The 23,773-nt window shown below is 42.9% G+C and overlaps 1 protein-coding gene across 1 annotated transcript; it reads right to left on the bottom strand.

Annotated features, from left to right (window-relative positions):
* Window positions 1-108: 108 nt before the first annotated feature.
* On the bottom strand, window positions 109-23,290 carry tspan33b (tetraspanin 33b). Its single transcript, XM_056261347.1, has 8 exons — window positions 22,980-23,290; window positions 12,941-12,998; window positions 12,732-12,859; window positions 9,859-9,933; window positions 8,990-9,085; window positions 8,021-8,149; window positions 3,629-3,790; window positions 109-177 (listed from the first exon to the last, which is right to left on the bottom strand). The coding sequence occupies exons 1-8, from the start codon at window positions 23,073-23,075 to the stop codon at window positions 109-111; spliced, it is 813 nt and encodes a 270-aa protein (XP_056117322.1). The 5' UTR covers window positions 23,076-23,290.
* Between the last annotated feature and the right edge of the window lie 483 nt (window positions 23,291-23,773).

The raw sequence follows: 23,773 nt of genomic DNA, 5'->3' as shown, positions 1-23,773 counted from the left end.
GGAAAATGTGCTGTAAGTGTGAGGGCAGTCGGTGCAGAATGAAAGCATCACTTCAGTGTGTGAGAGAGTTTGGTGGAACTGCAGGTATGCTGTGACTGTCTCCTGCCTCTACAAGACGGATCCGATCTCTTTCTGGATCTCAGAAATGAGGATCTGAGACAGAACGATGCCTGCGATCTGTAGATCAAACAGAAGGACTGTGTCAGGACAGCGGTGTGTGTGGAGAGAGGATCATAATTCAGTTTCTGCCCAACACCCACTGAAAAATGATGGAAATGCAGCACATTGCATTGAATTATATGGAATAAGCATACACTCATTTCAAAAGGACCACAATCTTAAAAGGGGATATGTGTATAATTCAGGTTGTCTGTATCTAAGCCTATCCTCAAATATATAAATTATTAAAAAGGCCACAAACATACATTATGATGCATTTGCTCATTATTTCAGTTCAATTCAAACAAAAAAAGGTGATTAACAAAGCTGCCGTGACGTCAAAACTCGGAAGAGTAATTCGCCAGTGGTTTCCTCGAGATTTTCATGACTTTTTTATAATGGGGTAAATTACACACACCCACCCTCAAATATATAAATTATTAAAAAGGTCACAAACATACATGATGTATTTGCTCATTATTTCAGTTCAATAAAAAAAAAAAAAGGTGATTAACAAAGCTGCCGTGACGTCAAAACTCGGAAGAGTAATTCACCAGGTTTCCTCGAGATTTTCATGACTTTTTTATAATGGGGTAAATTACACACACCCATCTCAAAAAAGTGAATTTTGAATCTGTTATAGGCCTATATAAAAAATAAACATTTCTAATAAGTAACTAGATAAAAAATGTTTGGGGTGTGAGAGTGTGTGTAATTCACGATGTAGAACAAAACGTCCAAGTATCATCAACATATGTTTACCACAGACCTTAAATTTTTGAGGGAACCACTGAAAATGAGTCTTCCAGGTTTTAACATCACAGCTGCACCACCCTATTCAGTACAATGCTTGTTCCCTTTCGAGAGGTTCCTCCTATTGCGTAAGCTTACGCTATGGGAAAACTCCTTTTCTCGAGAAATATTGAAGTCTTTATGTAAAACGCATTGCAGCTGCACAGCATACAGCAATGAGCGAGGCAGCTCGGTCATTGGCTGTGCTGCGGCAACTTGCACGAACCAATGACGGGGCGACTCTGAACCCGCTTCCAATGAGCGTGCTTCGCGCCCACGCGCGTCAGAGCCCGCCAAGATGGGCGTGGCCAAGGGCTATATATTGGGCGCCCCGTCGTCTGAGTTCTTTAGATTTAATCTCCTTCAGCAAAGAACCTTCTCTTCGCTGGATCCTCCGGATTTGTTGGAGTCTTTACGCCGCCGCCGTCGACAAGCCTACAGCAGGACTGCTTCGAGGACGCCGGCGCCTTCAGCCGCCTTCGATCGCCCTTCTGCTAAGCCATCCGGCGCGCACCATCTATATCCTTTTTCAAAGCTATCAGTGTTCGCCCCCGCGACACTTTTTCTAAAAGAGCAAATTTCACAAGGCGTTGTTTCAAATGCCTTCCTGCGCCTCGTGTCGAGGCCCTCTTCAGGACGGGGATCGTCACATCATCTGCGCCCGCTGCTTGGGACCGGACCACGCAGAGGCTGCCCTTACTCGAGGCGGATGTCCCGAGTGTGACGCCCTGGGCCTCACCGAGCTGCGCGCTCGCTTCGCCGTTTTCACCGCGAAAGAGCCCACCTCTTCCGTGCTGCCATCTCCTCTAGTCGAGCCGCGAAAGAAAAATACGCCGCTCACAGAGGCCGCCGGAGCACGCGGTTTGCAGTGATGTCACGCCGGGCCAATCCCCGCGTGCTTCACCACCACCCGAAGACTCCCCGCCGCCAGTCCAGTTCACACAGGCGGACCAGCACCCCTCCAGCGGAGCGATGGGGCTCGTCTCGTTTGGCGCGTCGGGATGACGATGATAAGGATGACAGTTTTTCCTGTGATGCTGCATCCGACGATTGGCCGGGCTCGTCCTTCGACCCCGCGCCATCGACATTAGCGGGCACGAGCACGGGCTCCAGCATGGACTCTGAGATCGTCCGCATTCTCTCTAAGGCCGTGGAAGACCTCGGGCTCGATTGGTCTTCCCCGGAAGAACCCGCCCGCAGCCGACTGGACGAGTGGTTCCTGCAGGGGCGCCGACAGGCCCCTCGACAAAGACCCTCCCCCTTCTTCCCGGAAGTTCACGACGAACTCACGAAGTCGTGGAAAGCCCCGCACTCTGCTCGCCTGAAGCCTTCTTTTTCTTTGTCGCTCTCCTCTGTGGACGGCGCAAAAGAAAGAGGCTATGAGGGGACAGCAGGGTTGTCCTCAGGCCAAAACACGGGTATATTCCTAAGGTGGTCTCTACTCCCTTCAGAGCACAGGTGATATCTTTGGCCGCGCTATCGTCCCCAGCAGACGAAAGTGACGCTAATTTACTCTGCCCGGTCAGGGCACTCAGAGTATATTTGGAACGTTCTGCCCTGTTCAGACAGACAGAGCAGTTGTTCGTATGCTTTGGCGGCCGCACTAAAGGTCTGGCTGTGTCAAAGCAAAGAATATCGCGCTGGATAGTTGATGCTATAGGGCTGGCTTATGAAGCCAAGGGCCTTCAGTGCCCCTTGGGCATCAGAGCTCACTCTACGAGAGGCATGGCTTCCTCGTGGGCGTGGTCGAGTGGGATACCCATTCAAGATATTTGTGCGGCTGCAGGCTGGGCCTCACCGTCCACATTTATCAGGTTTTATAACCTACAGGTCCCCTCATTGCACTCTAACATACTGTCGGTCTAACTATGCATAGGCTGAGGTGTGTACATGCTGAGCATTGTCTCCTCCCTCATAGAATCCGTCTTTGACTGATGTAGAGGAATTTTCATACATAACAGTACATGAAAATGTGCTTGTGTGTGTGTCTCTGGACGCCCATCGGGCCGTTCCAAGTTGTCCTTTTATAAAGCCCGCCTTCGGCTGGCTCGTTGGATAATTACTTTGCTCGAAGGCTCAGACATCTGCCTCCGGCTTAATAGAGCGAAGTCAGCACGCACGGCGTTTTACATGGCGTTCCCATAGCGTAAGCTTACGCAATAGGAGGAACCTCTCGAAAGGGAACGACTCGGTTACTAACGTAACCTCGGTTCCCTGAGAGGAGGGAACGAGTATTGCGTAATCTGCCGTGCTTGTGCTTGGTCAGTTTGCTTCAGTCGATTGAACCTAAAGAACTCAGACGACGGGGCGCCCAATATATAGCCCTTGGCCACGCCCATCTTGGCGGGCTCTGACGCGCGTGGGCGCGAAGCACGCTCATTGGAAGCGGGTTCAGAGTCGCCCCGTCATTGGTTCGTGCAAGTTGCCGCAGCACAGCCAATGACCGAGCTGCCTCGCTCATTGCTGTATGCTGTGCAGCTGCAATGCGTTTTACATAAAGACTTCAATATTTCTCGAGAAAAGGAGTTTTCCCATAGCGTAAGCTTACGCAATACTCGTTCCCTCCTCTCAGGGAACCGAGGTTACGTTAGTAACCGAGTCGTTTCTGCTGTAGGCTACTGACCAATCAGCGCCCATGATTAGAAGATCCCAAGCGTTTTGCGAAACTGAATGTTACCTGTGGTAAAGCGAGACCCAGAGTCAGCGCCCCAACTAACATCAGGTGAGATTCAATCCATATTGCAGCTCTGTCTGCACAGCCCACCGGATAGATAGATTTAGTGGCGTCCACATAGTTCTGTGTCTGAACCCCAAAGCCACACATGGTGTTGAGCACAGTCTGAAAGAGTAAAAGAGAAGATGTTTTTGTCGTTACTGCTTTGTCTCTTCAGATGTTACTAGTCTTTAAGCAGCAGGGGGCAGTAATGTTTTAGCCCCATCCTTGTCATGTTTGCTTAATGCATCTCATTTTAAATCCATAGTATACAAATGCAAACGTGATTAATTAGTAGTTTTGCTCAAATAAGCACCTCCATTAATACTAAGCATATTTTGCCATCTGTCTAGGGACCAGAATATTATCTGGGGAGATTCAGAGCTAGTAAAGCAACCATATAACAATCACCCAAAATACCCTAGCACAGTAAAAACACCTGCACACAATAGCAGCTGCATAAAGGTGTCCCGACAAGAGGTACACATGTAAATGAAGTAACATTGTACAGGTTCTTGGTGCTTTTGATTCTATTGTTGATGATTTTTCTCGTTCCTTTAGTCTGGTATTTTACAACCATAGGCAGTTTTTGACACCTACCCAGACCAGCTGGATCTTTCGACTCGACTGCATCCTACGTTATATAATGGGTCAGGGCCAGTCATTTCCCCTTCAGCTTTTTACAACTTTAGTGTGAGCATTTCACCATGCTTTCTGACAACCTGCGGGTGTTGAATTCCCTTTTGTTTTGTGGGTTGCTGGTGTATATGCAGGTCACGGTCAAATCTGTAGACATATGCCGTTTTCAATCGAGTGTTTGCACCAGGAATTTACTTAACATCGTGTGGTCTAATCATAAAGATCTTTCTACCGAGATTTTACACAGCTTTCAGTATTCATCACTGATAACTGACAAAAAACCTACACATGAAAGATCGTTTTTGTGTCTGAACGGGGAAAAAATACCACTTTCAACAGCATTTCCAAAAGTATATTTTGTGTTGATGGTTAAACAAACCAAATGCATCCCTGAACAGGTCACCATTAATAATGCCAAGATTCATTTTCATATCATCTGCCCAGATGCTGCCATAGAGAAGTGCCATTGTCTCCATGTGAACAGCTGTTTGGATGAATCACAGAATCATTCCTTTTGCTTCAAACAACACGTTTGAATACTGTAAGACAATTAAACCCATAAACCAAACAGCGTTTCTCCCTCTGCATCATAAATGTAGCATAGTTCCTCAATTTCCTTCTGTTTTTGTTTGAAATAATTGCATTTCGTTCTCTCTGACCTGTTTAGAGTGTGTTTACCCAGCAATCACCGTAGACATTTGCCAAGGGAACAGAGACCATAATATTTAGGTCTGCCAAGGAGTCGCTCTATACCGGTGATCTATGTTCTGTTTGAGTATCTTATCAGCATTTAGACACGTCTCACGGATTGAACTGAAGCACACATTTAGCATCTCAGCCAAGAAATGCTTTGGACGTCATGCCAAAATGGCACCGCTCGGTCATTTGCTGCCTTGAGAGGCAAGAAAGCAATTCAGAACACATCAATTCTTCTCAAATTGCTGCTATGACAACTGTGTAGAAATTGAAACTTTGAATTACTGATACATTTGGTAAACCCAATCTGTTTAATTTCACAAAGCTTTTATAACAGGGGTTGTAATTAGCGGCGCAGGCCATCATCGTTAAAGATGAAGGCCCAAAGGACACTGAATCCGTCTTTCATGGCACTTTTTTGCAGAGTGCAATAAACCAATGAGCGCATACAGTTTTGCTGAGCTGATGAGATGAAAAAGAATACAACTTTGCCTTTGCGCTAATGCTACACTGCAAAGACTGAGAACAAAAAGGGTTGGATTGTGTTGAAATAAAGGATCAAAATGAAGGATCACTGTATAACTGAACTGTATAACATACAGTTAACATGGTTTTTGCCTGCATGTGCAACGCTCGCCACCTTGATGCTAGAGTGTTTTAGGTGGTTGCCTGTGTTTTGCAGTGGCTAAAGCGTTCTGAGTGGTTGTTAGCATGTTGCTAGGATATATTTGGGGGTGGGGGGTTAATTGAAGGTGGGCTCTTTTAACATGGACCAGTAAATCTCTATGATGTTTTGCGTCCTATTAGCTTATTGGCTTGGGTCCATAGTGGATTTTTTTTTTTTTCACTACAGGTTTTTATCATCATCCACTAGGTGAAAATTCTGATTTCTTAGAATTTTTTGTTATTTTTATGAAAGTACAAACTAAGAAATAGCTACTATATGAGCTATAGTAGTGAAACTTTCCAGCAAATCATTTGTATGTATGCTTTAGGTCTCCAATTTCAGTGTAGGCTTTGAGTGATACAGGATGCTTTTAATTTCAAAAGGATTTTCAAAAAAGATTTATATGTCACGTGGTTGTTCTGTTCTGGTTTATCTCTTACCTGTTTCCTTTGTTCCCATTTTCCCAGTTACTTTCCTTGGTTACTAATTAGTTCATCACCTGTTCTTAGTTCTGTTAATTATGTCCGAATTCACAGTACTCATAAAAGAGTAGGCAAAAAGTACCCGGATAACCTACGGGTTCCACACTTCCGGTGGTATTTTGAAGTGTGTATATGATGGACACTTCACTATTCCATGAGGCCATGGGAGAGGATTTGTGAATGGCAGTGAAGTGATGTAACTGACACTGGTAGGTCACATGATAATGACAACATGGCAAATGTACAAGGCCTACATCCAGATTACATTCATACTATATAGAACATACTTTTTTAGCGGTCGTGGAGTAATTAGTTATTCAAAATAAGAACCTACTCAAGAGAGTACGCAGTTTCGGACGCAGCCTGTGTATTTAAAGTCACCGTGAAGCGGAACTTGCTGGGTGAGAAAAATAGAGGGTGTGGCTTGTTTTTTTCCCGCTGGGAATTGATTGGATCAAGAAAAGTGGGTGTTCCATTCAGCTTGATGTCAAAGCTCTCAGAAGACTGACAGTTGAAGGGGATGTTCTACTCAATCCGTCAAACACGTCATCACCGTTTTTTATCAACTTGCACAGATAACACGTTCACCACAAGACTAGTAATGTGCGCTAACAAAGTAAATAGGGTCAAATTTGATTTAATGCCGACTTTAAGCCCTTCGTTTTTCTCAGTTCTTTGTTCAGTCTGGTTTCTGTTATAGTGGTTGTGAGTTTTTTCATCAGATTATCTCCTGCATCTTCCCTTTGGAGTGTGTATATTAAAGACTGCTTTGAATTCTCCATCGCCGTGCGCTTCATTACAGCCACTCAGCGTGAGAGTATCATGGTTTCCACAAAAAATATTAAGCAGCACAACGGTTTTAACATTAATAATAATAACTAATGCTTTTTGAATACCAAATCAGCATATGTGACCCTGGACCACAAAACCAGTCACATGGGTACATTTTTTGAAATTGAGATTCATACATCATCTGAAAGCTGAACGAATAAGCGTTACATGTTAGGATATGACAATATTTGGCCGAGCTATTTGAAAATCTGGAATCTGAGGGTGCAAAAAAATCGAAACATTGATAAAATCGCCTTTAAAGTTGTCCATTTACTGTATGTCTGCGAAAAAATCTAAAAATTAATAAATCACAAAAAGAAATGTTTTATATATTTACGGTAGAAAATTTACAAACTATCATGGTACATGATCTTTACTTAATATCCTAATGATTTTTGGCATAAAAGAAAAATCGATAATTTTGACCCATACAATGTATTGTTGGCTATTGCCACAAATATACCCGTGCTACTTGTGACTGGTTTTGTGATCCAGGGTCACATATTATAATAATTTCTGAAGAGACTTGAGTTGCTGAAAATTCAGCTTTGCAATACAGGAATAAATAATATTTTAAATATATGAAAATATATTGTGAAATGTTTCACAATTTTACTGTTTTTACTGTATTTGATTAAATAAATGCAGCCTTGGTGAGCACAAGAGACTTCTTAAAAACATTAAAATATTTGACCGACTCCAAACTTAAATGATATACAGTATGTGTTATTTTTATTCTCCCAATATAAGATTTTCCAAGGGGATTATACCATTACAGTACATCTGATGCCGCCATGAACATTTGAGAGAATGTTTTTAGTTTAAAGGGGTGAAACTAGTGTATTATAAAATAATATTGTAAAGTTAAAATGTAATTATAATGATTTAGAGCTTCAGTCGCACCAGTGCAAAGCATCTCATAAAGCGGCGTGTGAATCCTCGCTTCACACAGATCTCATATCTGCTTATTTCTATGTCCATTTTCATTTATTCATAACTGCAGATTAAAGATCGGTCTGTGTATAGCTGGTTTAATCTCACCTCTTCTGGTAGAGGAGTGCAGCATGAGAAGGGAACTGAACACCTCTCAGTGCTGGGGTTTGACGGAGTGCAGTTGAAGTAGAGGTTCCAGGACCAGTCGGTGTAGTTGTTCCAGCCACAGCATTTGAACTGCAAGGAGCAGAAAGGAAGGAAGGGAGATAAAATATTATTTTTAGACACTGTCTCTCAGACCACATATTCATCTCCCATCTGCTGGACCCATGACAATTTTCATTGTGAGGAGTACGAAGAGGAAGGCACATAATCTAAAGAAAGATTTTGAGAGCCATGCATGTGTTCACATTACCATATTTACCAATCTCAGCACTATGGTTAGGGTAAAATATGCAGAGTTAAAAATATGCAAAATTAAAAGTTGCTTTTTTTTCCTCAGAATGTCTAAGCTGAGACAAGCTACGCAAATGACAAAAAGTACTAAAGCATTGGTCCAGATGATATAGAAATGATAAGAAATTAATAATTTTATTCAGATGCATTAAATTGATCAAAAGACTGAAAAAAAATCTAATAAGTACTGTAATAAAAAAAACCTATAAAAAAAAGTGTCAAGGTTTCCAAAAAAATTAGGCAGCACAATCGTTTTTTAACCAATCAGCATATTAAAATGATTTCATCATGTGACACCGAAGACTGGAGTAATGATGCTGAAGATTCAGCTTTGCCACCACAGGAATAAATATAAGTTATTTGAAATTTCACAATATTAGTGTTTTTACTGTATTTTGGTTCAAATAAATGAAGCCTTGGTGAAACTTCAAAAACACGCAACCCATAAATGTATATTTTGACACAAAAATGCAATAAATTTTGACAGTAAAAAAGCAAGTGTAGCCTATACTGATTTTTGATTGGAGAAATGCACATGACTTCACATGGTGCCTGGTATGCTTTAGCATATGGCCAGATGCATTTTAAATCTGCACCGTCTGAACAAAATAAAACCCCTACCTCTTTTTGCATGTAGTCCATTAGGTTTTGAAGGTCCATGTCATCTCGATAATCCACAATGGCTTTTTTCACAAATTTCCCCAGAGCATCGCGTGTCTGTGAACATGACACTTCATACAATCTAGCCACCAAATATATTTCCATACGTACCTAAAAATCAAACACTTACATCTGGGTTGTATATGCATATGTAATTGTGCTACGGGAGACAGGCCGACAGCGCTAATTCACCATGGCGGCTCTAATAGCATATGCTTTAGTGTGGTAATGAACTCTTGGGGCTCTCTCCATCTCCCCTGTCAGTTCCTCTAACGCTGGCATGTTCAAGCACCTCTGAATGTCATTAACAGGAAGACTCCTAGAAAGCCTCCATCGAATCGGAACATTTGGTCCCACTTTGATGTGGCAAAGCTCTTTAATCATTAAGCAGCGAAGATGCTTGAAGCGACATCGTTAAACTGCCCTCCCCGTTTAACGGTGTGTGCTGCGAAGAGCGAAGTACAGTGTGATGTAATACACACGACCTTCTCCTGGACTGTAGAACCTCAAGATTCCACTCAAATAATTAAGGAAATAGTACCGATAGGAAACTCTATAGCTAGAATTGTTGTTACGGGTAAGATGAACAATGGAAGTGAATGGTGAATTGCTTTTAAATGGACTTGATATCCCGTGAGATGGACTTAGAGACAGATGACTGCTAAAAGAGGTTAACCCTCCCTAAAAAAAAGCCATAGCCTAATGTTACAATTGATCTTAAACGGCCCTTAGTCGTAACAGTAAAATACTTCATGTATAGCCTGTATCCCATATCAGTGCTGCAGAAAACACATCTAGTTTATAAACTATGGTTTCAAGTGAAAGATCACCTGGTCAGAGTAGAAGAAGCCCAGGATTGCAATGGCCATTTGGGTAAGAAAGACCAGGGTGAGACTAAATGAGAACTAGAGAGGAACAGGAAAGAAGATTAGCTTAGGCCTACTAATGAACATTGTTTGTAACTGCTATTTAAATAAAGGATCAAATGTAACTGATAAATAGCAGATATATGTACAGAGAATACTGAGGCTAGTTGTCACACGTACTACTCTTTGTGCTTCGCTGTGTAGTTTTTTTTTTTGACACTTAAACCCTAACTTTAACGTATACCTGAGGTCTTTAGTGACCCGGGACGTCATTCACTACCCTCCTCCTCATTCATTTTTTAAAGTAAGACCTCAACCTACTTAGTATTTCTCAATCAATTCATTATAAACAATAAAATTATAAAAGAATGCCTGTTTTCCAATTAATTTCAATTGTCAATAACTTTCCATTAAAAAATTGTATCGGGTCGCTATAACGACCCGAGGTGTGTAACTGTAAGTATGTTAATTGACAACAATAATTGAATCTTTGATGACTGAATAAGTGCAATTCACCTTTACTCCACAAGGTGGCAATGTCTGATACACAATGATGAAGTGACGTTTCACTCATAGTTATCGCAGGCAGAAAACAAAAGAATAGGAATTATCATCAGCAAAACTTGAAATGGCTCAGCGATTTACTGCAGAACAAGTACTGGATCAAATCAAATCAGTCACTGTCACTTGATGGTGGATCTGGTGAAGAAGCTGTCAGCGATCAAAATATTGATTTTGAAGATGTTGAAAATGATAGGTTTGAGAATCTGTTTGAGATCGCGAATATGAGCCAGATGCTGAATGTAGGCTACTGGGAAATGAGCTCTGATGAGGACAGTGATGATGATATAAAACATCTGCTCAAACAGAACCCTTCCAAGCTCCAAAAGGTAACAAAATATGCTTTATTTTATTCTTCTGAAATTGTTTCTGTAATATCAGGAGAGTTGTATATCATCACATCTGTGTTAAACACAGATCTGTGTCACTAAAGACCGGAATATTTAATAATGATTGGCAAAACATTCATGCATTTAAGGGTTAAATGTCTTGGCTACTGAAGTTATTGAACATTTCCATCATAATTCCTAGAGAGAAAAATAAGAAAAATGTGGGACATGTTGTCAGTAAAAACCATTAGCCACAAGGGGGCCTGGGGGGAGGGGCTATAGGAAAGTGACTTTCATCTGAAAGTGACCTGAAGTCATAAACACGACTTCCCAACTTGTAAATACGAACTTCCCAGGAGGACTTGAAAAGCACCATTATTTCATTTAGTTGCCAAGGCAACATTTTTAAATATTGTTTAAGTTTTTATCTAATTACCTATATTTATATTTGATTGTATTTCAGCTTTATTTCAATAAACAAAAATGTTTTTAACAATTCTAATTTTGATAATCATAATAACCCTGAAATATGACACATGTATCATATTATATCATATCATAACCTTTTAGTCCCCAAGATACACCCCATGTGACAACTAGCCCTGGTCTTCCTTATACAGCTATATACACTCACCTAAAGGATTATTAGGAACACCTGTTCAATTTCTCATTAATGCAATTATCTAATCAACCAATCACATGGCAGTTGCTTTAATGCATTTAGGGGTGTGGTCCTGGTCAAGACAATCTCCTGAACTCCAAACTGAATGTCAGAATGGGAAAGAAAGGTGATTTAAGCAATTTTGAGCGTGGCATGGTTGTTGGTGCCAGACGGGCCGGTCTGAGTATTTCACAATCTGCTCAGTTACTGGGATTTTCACGCACAACCATTTCTAGGGTTTACAAAGAATGGTGTGAAAAGGGAAAAACATCCAGTATGCGGCAGTCCTGTGGGCGAAAATGCCTTGTTGATGCTAGAGGTCAGAGGAGAATGGGCCGACTGATTCAAGCTGATAGAAGAGCAACTTTGACTGAAATAACCACTCGTTACAACCGAGGTATGCAGCAAAGCATTTGTGAAGCCACAACACGCACAACCTTGAGGCGGATGGGCTACAACAGCAGAAGACCCCACCGGGTACCACTCATCTCCACTACAAATAGGAAAAAGAGGCTACAATTTGCAAGAGCTCACCAAAATTGGACAGTTGAAGACTGGAAAAATGTTGCCTGGTCTGATGAGTCTCAATTTCTGTTGAGACATTCAGATGGTAGAGTCAGAATTTGGCGTAAACAGAATGAGAACATGGATCCATCATGCCTTGTTACCACTGTGCAGGCTGGTGGTGGTGGTGTAATGGTGTGGGGGATGTTTCTTGGCACACTTTAGGCCCCTTAGTGCCAATTGGGCATCGTTTAAATGCCACGGCCTACCTGAGCATTGTTTCTGACCTTGTCCATCCCTTTATGGCCACCATGTACCCATCCTCTGATGGCTACTTCCAGCAGGATAATGCACCATGTCACAAAGCTCGAATCATTTCAAATTGGTTTCTTGAACATGACAATGAGTTCACTGTACTAAAATGGCCTCCACAGTCACCAGATCTCAACCCAATAGAGCATCTTTGGGATGTGGTGGAACGGGAGCTTCGTGCCCTGGATGTGCATGCCACAAATCTCCATCAACTGCAAGATGCTATCCTATCAATATGGGCCAACATTTCTAAAGAATGCTTTCAGCACCTTGTTGAATCAATGCCACGTAGAATTAAGGCAGTTCTGAAGGCGAAAGGGGGTCAAACACAGTATTAGTATGGTGTTCCTAATAATCCTTTAGGTAAGTGTATACTATTTTAACTACTGGAAAAGATGAAGCCTAATCCTTATTTTTAAGTCACTTTGAATATTATGTTAACTATGTGTAGTAATTAAATTTCTGCTCACAATTTTAAGGAGCCGTATATTTTCCCGCAGAGCTCCGATGCATCCACAGAAGGTGATGAAGAACATGACCACCCCCACCACAATGAGAATCACAGCAGGATCAATGAAGAACGTGTCACGCACTGTGTCTGTGGAGAGAAAAAAAACACAGAAAACTTCTTAACTGATCCACACACATCTGAGGAACACACACAAAAAAGTTGTCATACCTGTCGCTTTTTGAACTTTGGCATATACCCCAATGGCTACAATAAGGAGAGAAAACACCTAAAAAAAATGAATAAACATCAATAAATAACATGAAATATTCAACTACACTGTCACGAAACGTAGTTACTTTATAATCTTAACACATTCATATAAAGTAACTCACAAAAGTGAGTAGACCCCTCACATTTCAGCAAACATTTGAGTCTTCTCAAGGGACAATAATAATGAAACTTGTATATATTTTAGAGTAGTCAATGTGCTGCAGTATATATTTACTGTCCTCTTAAATAACTCAACATACAGCCATTATTGTCAAAATAGCTGGCAACAAAAGTGAGTACACCCTAAGTGATAATAGCTGTACGTCGTTTAACCATGCAAAGCCACATGTGCTATTCTATATGTTCATGTTTTTGTCTGCTTGACAGGACCATACAAATTTGTGTATCTTGTATTAGAGCAGTTTGTGCTTTGAGTACGATTCTCTCATAGGCCTACTGACCACTGAATGTTTAACATGGCACCTCATGGTGAAGAACTCTCTAAGGATTTGAGAATTAGAATTGTTGCTCTCCACAAAGAGGGCCTAGGACTATACGAAGATTGGTAACACCCTGAAACTGAGTTACAGTACAGGCCAGGGTCATACAGAGGTTTTCCAAGATTGGGTTCCACTTGGAACAAGCCTCGCAAGGGTCAATCAAAGAAGTTGAGTCCTCGTGCTGTGCGTCAAGTGCAGAAGCTGGCTTGAAAAAACAGACGCATGAGTGCTGCCAGCATTAGAGGTTGCAGAAGCGGAAGGTCAGCTTGTCAGTGCTCAGACCATACGCCACACACTGCTACAAGTCAGTTTGCATGGCCGTCGTCCCAGAAGGAAGCCTCTTCTGAAGCTGGCTCACAAGAAAGCCCGGAAAAAGTTTGCAGAAAGCAACCTGTCCAAGAGCATGAATTACTGGAACCATGTCCTGTGGTCTGATGAGACTAAGATGAACTTGTTTGGCTCAGATGGTGTCCAGCATGTGTGGCGACGTCCTGGTGAGGAGTACCAAGAAAATTGTGTCTTGCCTACAGTCGAGTATGGTGGTGGTAGCATCCTGGTCTGGGGCTGCATGAGTGCTGCTGGTACTGGGAAGCTGAGCTTCATTGAGGGAAACATGGAGACATTCTGAAGCAGAACATAATGCCCTCCCTTCAGAAACTGGGCAGAACGGCATGATAACGACCCCAAACACACTGCCAAGATGACGACTGCCTTGCTGAGGAAGCTGAAGGTGATGGAGTGGCCAAGTATGTCTCCAGACCTGAACACTATTGAGCACCTGTGGGGCGTCCTCAAGCGGAAGGTGGAGAAGCACCATGTGTCTAACATCCAGGAGCTCCGTGATGTCATTGTGGAGGAGTGGAAGAGGATCCCAGCAACAACCTGTGCAGCCAGCCCGTTCTCATCCCAAGGCGTCATACATGTGACGCTTTTGACATTTCGTCGAAATCCGACGCACATGCCATCCTTTAGCGTCAATATGAGACGCAGATCCCAAGGCGTCATAACCGTAACCCTACCCCAGACCTAAACCTACCCATAACAGTGCGTGTTATGTTGACGCTACAGGATGCCATGTGCGTAAGATTTCGACGAAATGTCATATGGCGTCACCTATATGACGCCAAAGGATGAGAATGTGTTGGTGCAGCTCTGGTGAATTCCATGCCTAGGAGGATTAAAGCAGCGCTAGATAACAATGGTGCTCACACAAAATATTGACACTTTGAACACAGTTTTGACATGTTCACTTCGGGTGTACTAACTTTTGTTGTCTGCTATTTTGACAATAATGGCTGTATTGACTTGTATAAAACATGACTTGAACTATTGCCTTTAGTGGCCAATAAATTGTGTTGCTAGTGCCAGAGTGGCACACCTGAAATCAATGCAATTATAAGTATAACTTGATTCTGTCTGTTTGTTACCAACAATCTGATGAAGGCCAGTGGGCCGATACGCGTTGGTGTTCTTAAAACAATAAAGGCTTTTTAACTTTTGCATTCTACTGAGTGCCTGGACTTGGATTTTTTCCAATTCGTTTTTATGAATAATGGCTTTATGTTGAGTTATTTCAGAGAACGGTAAATAGGCCTATATACTGCTATACAAGCAGCACATTGACTACTCTAAAATATATCCAAGTTTCATTTCTATTGTATAGTCCCTTGAGAAGATATACTAAAATGTTTGCTGAAATGTGAGGGGTGTACTCACTTTTGTTAGATACTGTAGGTCAGACACATTTTTTTCTTTAATACACATTGGCCGCTATTAATTACCCTTTTTTCAATTCTTTTTGCAACCTCCTTTTGCCAAGATAACAACTCTGAGTCTCCTATAATGCCTGATGAGAACACCTGACAAGTGATCAGAGACCATTCCTTCATATCTCTCCAGATCCTTCAAATTCCCAGGTCCATGTTAATACACTCTCCTCTTCAGTTTTCTATGGGGTTCCGGTCAGGAGACTGTGATGGCCATGCCAGAAGCTTCATTTTGTGCTCAGTGACCCATTTTTATGATGATTTTGTTGTTAGTTTTGGATCAGTGTCCTGGTGGAAGATCCAACCATGGCTGATTATAAGATTTCTTGCAGAGGCGGTCAAGTTTTGATTTTATTATCTGTTAATATTTGACTTTGCCATGTCTCTGAATAAGATGTCCTGGACCTCAAGCAGAAAAATAGGCCCTCAACATTAAAGATCCAGCAGTTTATTTAATCGTACATATGTGGTATTTTTCTGTCACTGTGTGCAGTTTGCTGGCCAAAAGCCTTTTTTTTTCTGACCATAGAATCTGGTCCCATTTGAATTTCCAGTAGTGTCCGACAACAACTGAATATGCTGGAGTTTGTTTTTGGATGAGAACAGAGGATTTTTTTGAAAACCCTCCCAAACAACTTGTGGTGATATTTTTTTTAGGCTTTCTGACCCCAAGACTCAACTATTGTATGATCCTTGGAGAGTCTTTGGCAACTCCAACTTTTCTCCATTAAGACAATACACACGTCCTCTTCCAGGCAGACTCGTAACATCTTTACTTGATTGGAACTTCATAATTATTGCCCTTATGGTGGATATGGGAATTTTCAGTGCTTTAGCGATTTTCTTACAGCCACTTTCTATTTTGTGAAGCTCAACAATCTTTTGCTGCACATCAAAACTATATTCTTTGGTGATATTATTTTGATGATGAAGGGAATTTGGTCTTTGTGTTTGCTTATATTTATACTTTTGTGAAACAGGAAGCCATGGCTGGACAATGCCATGTTCCTAGTCACCCTGGTGTGCTAAAAAAATATAAATATAAAGGGAAATATACCTCAGAGATATTTTACTTATTTCTAGGGGTACCATAATTGTGGCTAACGTATGTTAGAGAAAAAAACATGGTAACACTTTACAGTAAGGTTCATTAGTTAACATTAGTTAACTACCTTAGATAACATGAACTAAGAATGACCAATACTTCTACAGCATTTATTCATGTTAGTTAATGCTAATTTCAACATTTACTAATATTTTATTTTATAATATTATAATATTATACAATATTATAATATTATAATATTGTATTTGTTAACATTACACTGTGAACTAACATGAACAAACAATAAACAGCTGGATTTTTATTAACTAACATTAACAAAGATTAATAAATACTGTAACAAATGTATTGCTCATTGTTAGTTCATGTTAGTTAATACATTAACTAATGTGAACCAATGAACCTTATTGTAAAGTGTTACCAAAAACATTTATTTCATGTGATCCCCCACCCCGCCCACCCACATTCGTTTTACTTCAATGAAAGGTTCGATTTTTGTTATTTCTTTCTTTTAAAGAAAATATCAAAAGGTTTAACAATGCAGATTTATTTTCAGAGCCTTCTTTGATCATATTTACCAAGGGTGCTAATAATTCTGGCCACGACTGTATTGGTTTCTCCACATACATTATTGCTTTTATCATTATTTGTTAAACAAAGACTGCATTCCTGGAGTTATATGAAATAGAACAGTCTCAGAGCAAGGCTGGTCCTGAGACCCTTTTGGTATTGCTGATAATATTGCTGCAATCACCCTGTGGTATAAGGTTTGTGTGTTTGAGTGACACTGCAGTTCCATTATGGAACTAAAGAGTCTTCCACCTGAGTTTTATAAAAGCAGTTGAATCATATCAGCTCACTCCTTAAAAGTTGATGCCTATACATTGAGAGCGCCGACACACAGCTTATATATAAGGGATTTTGGTGCAGTGGAGAAACAGCCACTCCATATACACGGGTTTGTAATTTTCTGAAAAACCCAGCCAGTCATTGCGACTGGAACAAAAGACTAATGGATTATGCTGTCCAGAGGTCCGTCTGTTGTACAGTGCACAAACATTGGTTTAGTGTGAATTGGCAGTGCTGTTCAACACAACACTCACTCAGAAAAGACAATTAACACTGATCACAGTCCACAGATCATTTGTTTTCAGTGAGAGTTGGCAATTTGAGGCAATATGAGTGACAGCAACTGCTGATAATGTGACAAAAGCGAGCAAATTATGCAAATGTAAGTGTGATGCTTTTATTCCATTTACATTTTTAAATGATGAATCAACTTTTTGCTAGTTTTTTGTTTCTTTGTTAGTGTCACCTAGTCATCTATTCTAGATTTTGGAGAGTGTCTCTGGACATCTATTCTAGATGACTAACAGATTAGGTTTTGCTGAAACTGTGATACTCATAAAAGCATCAGTTAGAATATGAGTTACATTATAATCGTTTAACTCTTTCCCTGCAATGACGTAATTTTCTGGCAATCAATGTTTTCACTGTTATAGGGAATGTGGTGCTATTACGCATCTTCTGAAAGAGTACAGAATCTCTGTGGATAAAAAAAAAGCAAAAAAAGAAACACACGATAAAAGCATTGCCATTGCTTATGCATGTTGTGGTCTTTGACAAAAATGCGATTTTTTCAGCTTTTTGTTTAAAATGGTTTTTTTTTTTTTTTTTTTTACTGAAACACCCATAATATTCAAGTGTTCATAAAAAAAGAATGCATGAAGCTAGAATATAACATACACTACCGTTTAAAAAAATGGGGTCAGTCAAATATTTTTCAGTGTCTTCTGCCCACCAAGTCTGAATTTATTAGATCAAAATCACCATAAAACGTACTTGGTTACTAATGTAACCTCGGTTCTCTCTAGAAGAGGGAACGAGTACAGCGTAATATCTTACGCTAGGGGAAAACCTCTTTTCCACGAGATATTGAAGCCAAAAATTATGGCTTCAATAACTGAAATATTGAAATCACTGAAATATTTTTCAGTGTCTTCTGCCCACCAAGTCTGAATTTATTAGATCAAAATCACCATAAAACGTACTTGGTTACTAATGTAACCTCGGTTCTCTCTAGAAGAGGGAACGAGTACAGCGTAATATCTTACGCTAGGGGAAAACCTCTTTTCCACGAGATATTGAAGCCAAAAATTATCCTTAATTTTGAATTAATGTAAAACGCGTTGCGGCAGCATGCAGACATAGGCAAGGCGGTTCGCGTGCCGATTGGCTGTCCTGCGGCAACTGCAGCCGCCTATCAAGAGAGGCCCTTGGTGACGTCAGATCCAATGGGGGCGCTTCGCGACCACTACTTCACCTTTCGCCAAAGCGGGCGTGGCCTGGGCCTATAAATATAGCTCGATGGGCTGATATAATCAGTTTTTTCATCGCCGAAGCGAACCAGAGCGTGTTGCAGGCACGGCAAAGATACGCAGTACTCGTTCCCTCTTCTAGAGAGAACCGAGGTTACGTTACTAACTGAGTACGTTCTCTTACGAGAGGCCTCTTGTGGAGTGTGCTCTAACACCTAAAGGACACTTCAAGCCTTTAGACGTGTATGCCAGCGCTATGGCATCAACTATCCATCTGGATAGGCTCTGTTTCGATGCGGCTAGTCCCAGCACATCCGCTGAACGAAACAAAGAGCTGATCAGTCTGTCTGAAAACAGACGAGCGAGACACATAAGCTCTTAATGCCCTGACTGGGCAAAGGCAGCTCGCATCCTTTTCCTCGTTGTAAACCGGCAGGGCAGACAGGGGAATAACCTGGGCCCTGAACGGTGTGTTGAGGGATTTAGGCACGTATCCGTATGACTTTCGAGTAATTTGGCCCAAATTCCATACACGTCGCGCTTAATGAGAGCGCTTGTAAATCCCCTATGCGCTTCACTGAAGCAAGAGCCATAAGAAACACTGTCTTGAATGACGGATGTTTCATGTCCGACAAGTGGATTGGCTCGAATGGGGCACCTTTCATGGCTTCCAAAACCGTGGAAAGGTCCCACATGGGGACTGAGGGGGGTCTGGGAGGATTCAGCCTCTTAGCTCCTTTAAGGAAGCGGATGACCAGATCGTTCTTCCCCAGTGACTGGCCAATCGCGGGTTTTGTAAACGCTGCTATGGCCGCCACATAAACTTTGAGCATGGATGGGTTCTGCCCTTACCCAGTAGCTCTTGAAGGAAGGAGAGAACTTCCATAACCCCACAGTCTAGGGGTGAAAAGCCTCGGGCTTTGCACCAGCCAGAAAACACAGACCATTTTGAGGAGTAGAGCCGTCTAGTAGGCGGCGCTCTAGCCTGCGTGATCGTGTTTAACACTCTCTCCGGGAGGTTTGCGGGTACCCGTTGATGGCCCATGCGGGCAGGGACCCCAGCTCCGGGCGAGGATGACAAATCGAGCCCTTGGCCTGAGAGAGGAGGTCTTTCCTCGTCGGTATTGGCCATGGGGCAGTGCTTGTCAGCTGCATCAGAACTGGGAACCAAGCCTGGTTTTTCCAGAGCGGAGCCACAAGTAGCACTGAGCATCCGTTTTCCCTGATTCGTTCCAATACCTGAGGCAGGAGCGAGACAGGGGGAAAAGCATAGAGTGGGCAGCGGGGCCAGACATGGGCCAGCGCATCCCTGCTCTTGGAGAAAAACTTCGGACAGTGAGCATTTTCTTGGGACGAAAACAGGTCTACCTGCGCTCTGCCGAATGTCTCCCACAGCAGTAGGACCGTCTGCGGGTGCAGAGACCATTCTCCTGCTGGAACATTGTTTCTGGACAGTCTGACTGGTCCCAAATTCAGGTGACCAGGCACATGTGCTGCTCTCAATGAGCGCAGATTGTGCTGAGCCCAGACCAGGAGGCGTTCCGTCAGCCTGTAAAGGTTTCGGGACCTGACGCCACCCTGGCGATTTATGTAGGCCACCACTGACATGTTGTCCGATCAGACCAAGACGTGGTGACCTTTTATTCGGGGACAAAAATGCCTCAGCGCGTTGTCGACTACCATCATTTCTAGACAGTTTATGTGCAGGAGCTTCTCCTGTTCTGACCAATGGCCAAAGAACGGTATGCCCTCAAGCAGAGCTCCACATCCCGAGGTGGAGGCATCCGTGGACACCACTCTCACACTCGAGGAAGTCCCCAGGTTTACACCTGACTGGTACCAGTCGATTGCTCTCCAAGGTTTCAGAGCTGTGACGCATTTCTGATCGACCTTGAGGTGAAACAGACCGGAGGCCCATGCCCGAGGTGGTACTCGCGCTTTTAGCCATAACTGCAGCGGGCGCATGCGAAGCAGACCCAACTGGAGTACTGATGATGCTGAGGCCATGAGACCCAGCATTTTCTAAAACCTTTTGAGCGGGACTATAGTGCGTGATGTGCTGAATGTTCAGTCTGCGCTCTGGCGACAGTCGCGCTGTCATAGACAGCAAATCCAGTTCTGTGCCCAGAAAGGATATTTTCTGACTGGGAGACAGCGAACTTTTCGCCCAATTGACTTTGAGACCTAGATTCTCGAGATGTTCGAGTAATATGGTCCTGTGTTCTATGAGCTCTGAGTGTGATCAAGCTAGAATCAGCCAATCGTCCAAGTAGTTCAAAACTCGCATGCCCCGAAGTTTCAGGGGTGCGAGAGCTGCGTCCATGCACATCGTAAATATACTGAGTGCTAGGGGCAGGCCGAACGTTAGGACTGTGTATTGATATGCCTGGCCCTCGAAGGCAAATCTCAAGAATCGCCTGGGACGTGACGCTATTTGTATTTGGAAATACGCGTCCTTCAGATCTATAGTCACATACTAGTCCCCTTGGCAAATCTGCACGAGGATTTTCCTGGTTGTGAGCATTCTGAACTGGCGTTTCACAAGCACTTTGTTCAGCTGTCTTAGATCTAGAATGGGTCTGAGACCCCCGTCTTTTTTTCGGTACGAGAAAATATCTGCTGTATAGGCCCCCTTCGCTCTGAGCTTGAGATAAAGGCTCTATTGCCCCTTTGCTCAATAGTTTAGCGGCGGTGACGTCGAGCGATCTGCAGCGAATAGCCTCTTTTTAAAATGTTCAACACCCATTCTGATACCCCGGTAAGCTTTGCCCACACATTTGCATGGATACCTAGGGGTAGAATGAGATCTGGGCTCTGGCCGCCACATAGTGGCGACAGGAGAGCTTTGGTGTGCTGTCACGTAAACACTGTTCTTGCAGCGTTTAAGGCGGGGGGCGCGGCGGGCAGCCTGGCCACGCTCGATTCCCTTACAGCAGTTTGCTGAGAGAGAGAGCCCCGTGGGTCTTAACATGTCGGTGAGTGAATGTGGGCGCGGGACAGCGGGCACTTTTCCTGCACTGAAAACACCGTCGGCCTGAGCTGACTGTATGTGTGTTGGTTTTGTTTTTACAGAAACCGTGGGACATGCAGTGTGTAGTGTTTGTGGGCACTGGGTTATGGGCACATTCACTACATTTAATGCACAATTGACATGAGTCGATTTTATTTGTGCGTAGAAATGAACACTGGGCTGTGCGCATTTTAATTACACTCATAACACCATCGGCTGTGGCCGGAATACCAGAAATTACACTGTTTATGTGATTTATCTGGGTTTATCTGGGTAATTTTTTTTTTATCTCAATCTTTTGGCGGGGCCCACTCGGAGGGGGGCAGCGGCCGGCAGAGCGAGAGCATGGTCTCTGGTCCTGGGCTTGACGGCGCTGTGAAGCGGCGGCGGGCGGAGGCTGTGGCTGGGAGCTTAGAGCAGACGGCTGTTTTGGGCGATCTGCTGCGAAGCTAGAGCGCTTTGGTAAGAAGTGCTTCATAGCCTGTACTATAGCGGGCGGAAGTGCAGACTCGGAGAAAAAATTAGTCTCAGAGTCACCAGGGCAACAGCTCGCAATGATGGCAGCCGCCGTCAGTGAGCGCGAGAGCTGCATGATCCTTACCCAGGCAGGAAACGCAGATGAAATGGCGGTCCCCGTCGCTGAGTGCGGCTCGGCACGAGCCACAGGAACGAGGCAAGATCAATAAAAAAGCACAAAAAAAAAAAAAAAAAAAAAAAACAGTGTAGTAGCCTATATCCTAGTTGTATGAAGGTGAAATGGTCAGTAAGGTTTATGTAGACTTCTTTTTTTCCATTCAAGGAACATTGTGTGTTTTAAACCTGTGCAGTAGATCCAGTGGGAAGTTTGCAGGAAGCTTGAGAGTCCTGAATGAAAGCGTAGTGTGAGGCAATTTCTGCAGTGCGAGCAGTTCTTGATTTTAAATGGCAGATCCAGGCAGACTGTATCACAGTCAATACACTGATAAAACACACCACAAACACTACGAACAGAAGAGGAGCATGAGAACAGATGCTTTTATTTTGATTGCACGTTTCTTTGGGGGATTCAAGCCTTCCGCTGCATCATATTCTGAGATTACATTCTAAAGAGTGGCATTTTTACACTTTTCATAGCTATAAAGTTCCTTACAATTGTATGCAAATAGAGCGTTCCGAAACGAGTCATGTCGTAGGAAACATTACGGATGCAGCAGAACAATTGCGACAGCGAGCCTAAATTACACCCCCTGATGTTTTATTCATTTCAAAGCAGGCCAAAGAGCTTATGTTCTGCAGCCTGCAAATGTCCTCTCCCTCAACAAAACCCATTTTGGATGCTGGTGTCAGAAGGCCTTACTTACCCAGAATAAAAAGCTGAAGAAGAACAGGAAGTACCGAATCCAAGGGTTGACGAAAGAGAACATTTCCGTCCTGGTAAGGCTCACCTGCCGATCCATTCTAAAAGATGTTTAGAGGCTGAAGACGATGAAAAAAAATTCAGCGATGCCAAACAGATTTGCCATCCACCATGTATATGTTTCAGTCCGCAGCTAAACTGTAGCCCGAAATGGACTGCAACAGCTGTTGAACATGTGGACTGACTTGCCGCGTGCATTAGTGTCTGTCGAAATGTCCAGAGCACCACGTTACATAAAAGCTGCCTTTGGATGCATTGAAAAGCTCTGTTCCCATTGTTTTCTATCGCCAGTGTGGACAAGAATTTGCAGTTAGGCAAAACAGACAGGGCTTTCCCAGTGTTTAGTTTCAACAATATTCCCCTCTGTCTAAGGTAGGTAATAGACACACTTTGAGAAAGAGAAAGAAACCTTGAGACTGCAGTGAATCAGACTGTCACCTGCCCGCTTGCTGGTTCAAAGTGATGACTTTATTAGCAGGGCTTCTGCGAGACTCTTGGTAGATCAAGGACTGGGAAACCAGGGCAGGCAGCACAAGCACTCCTCTACTGCTGGAAAGCTGTTCTAAATATAAATGACCCATCATGAAACCGTAGTTTCAGGAGTATGGACTCTGCTGGTTGTCTGACTGCCTTTTCCCAGCGGGAGCTCTGCTGTTTCGCTGGTCTGCATCGGTAAAGCACATTGAATCCTTTATTCCTGAGAGGCGAAGGACAATCAATCGGGTTGTTGAGAGTCTT

This window comes from Rhinichthys klamathensis, unplaced genomic scaffold, assembly GCF_029890125.1.
Source record: "Rhinichthys klamathensis goyatoka isolate OS25496 unplaced genomic scaffold, OSU_Roscu_1.1 h1tg000181l_1, whole genome shotgun sequence".
NCBI classification, from domain to species: domain Eukaryota; kingdom Metazoa; phylum Chordata; class Actinopteri; order Cypriniformes; family Leuciscidae; genus Rhinichthys; species Rhinichthys klamathensis.
The sequence above is the reverse complement of the archived record's forward strand: the minus strand, read 5'-3'. Positions and strand labels throughout refer to the sequence as shown.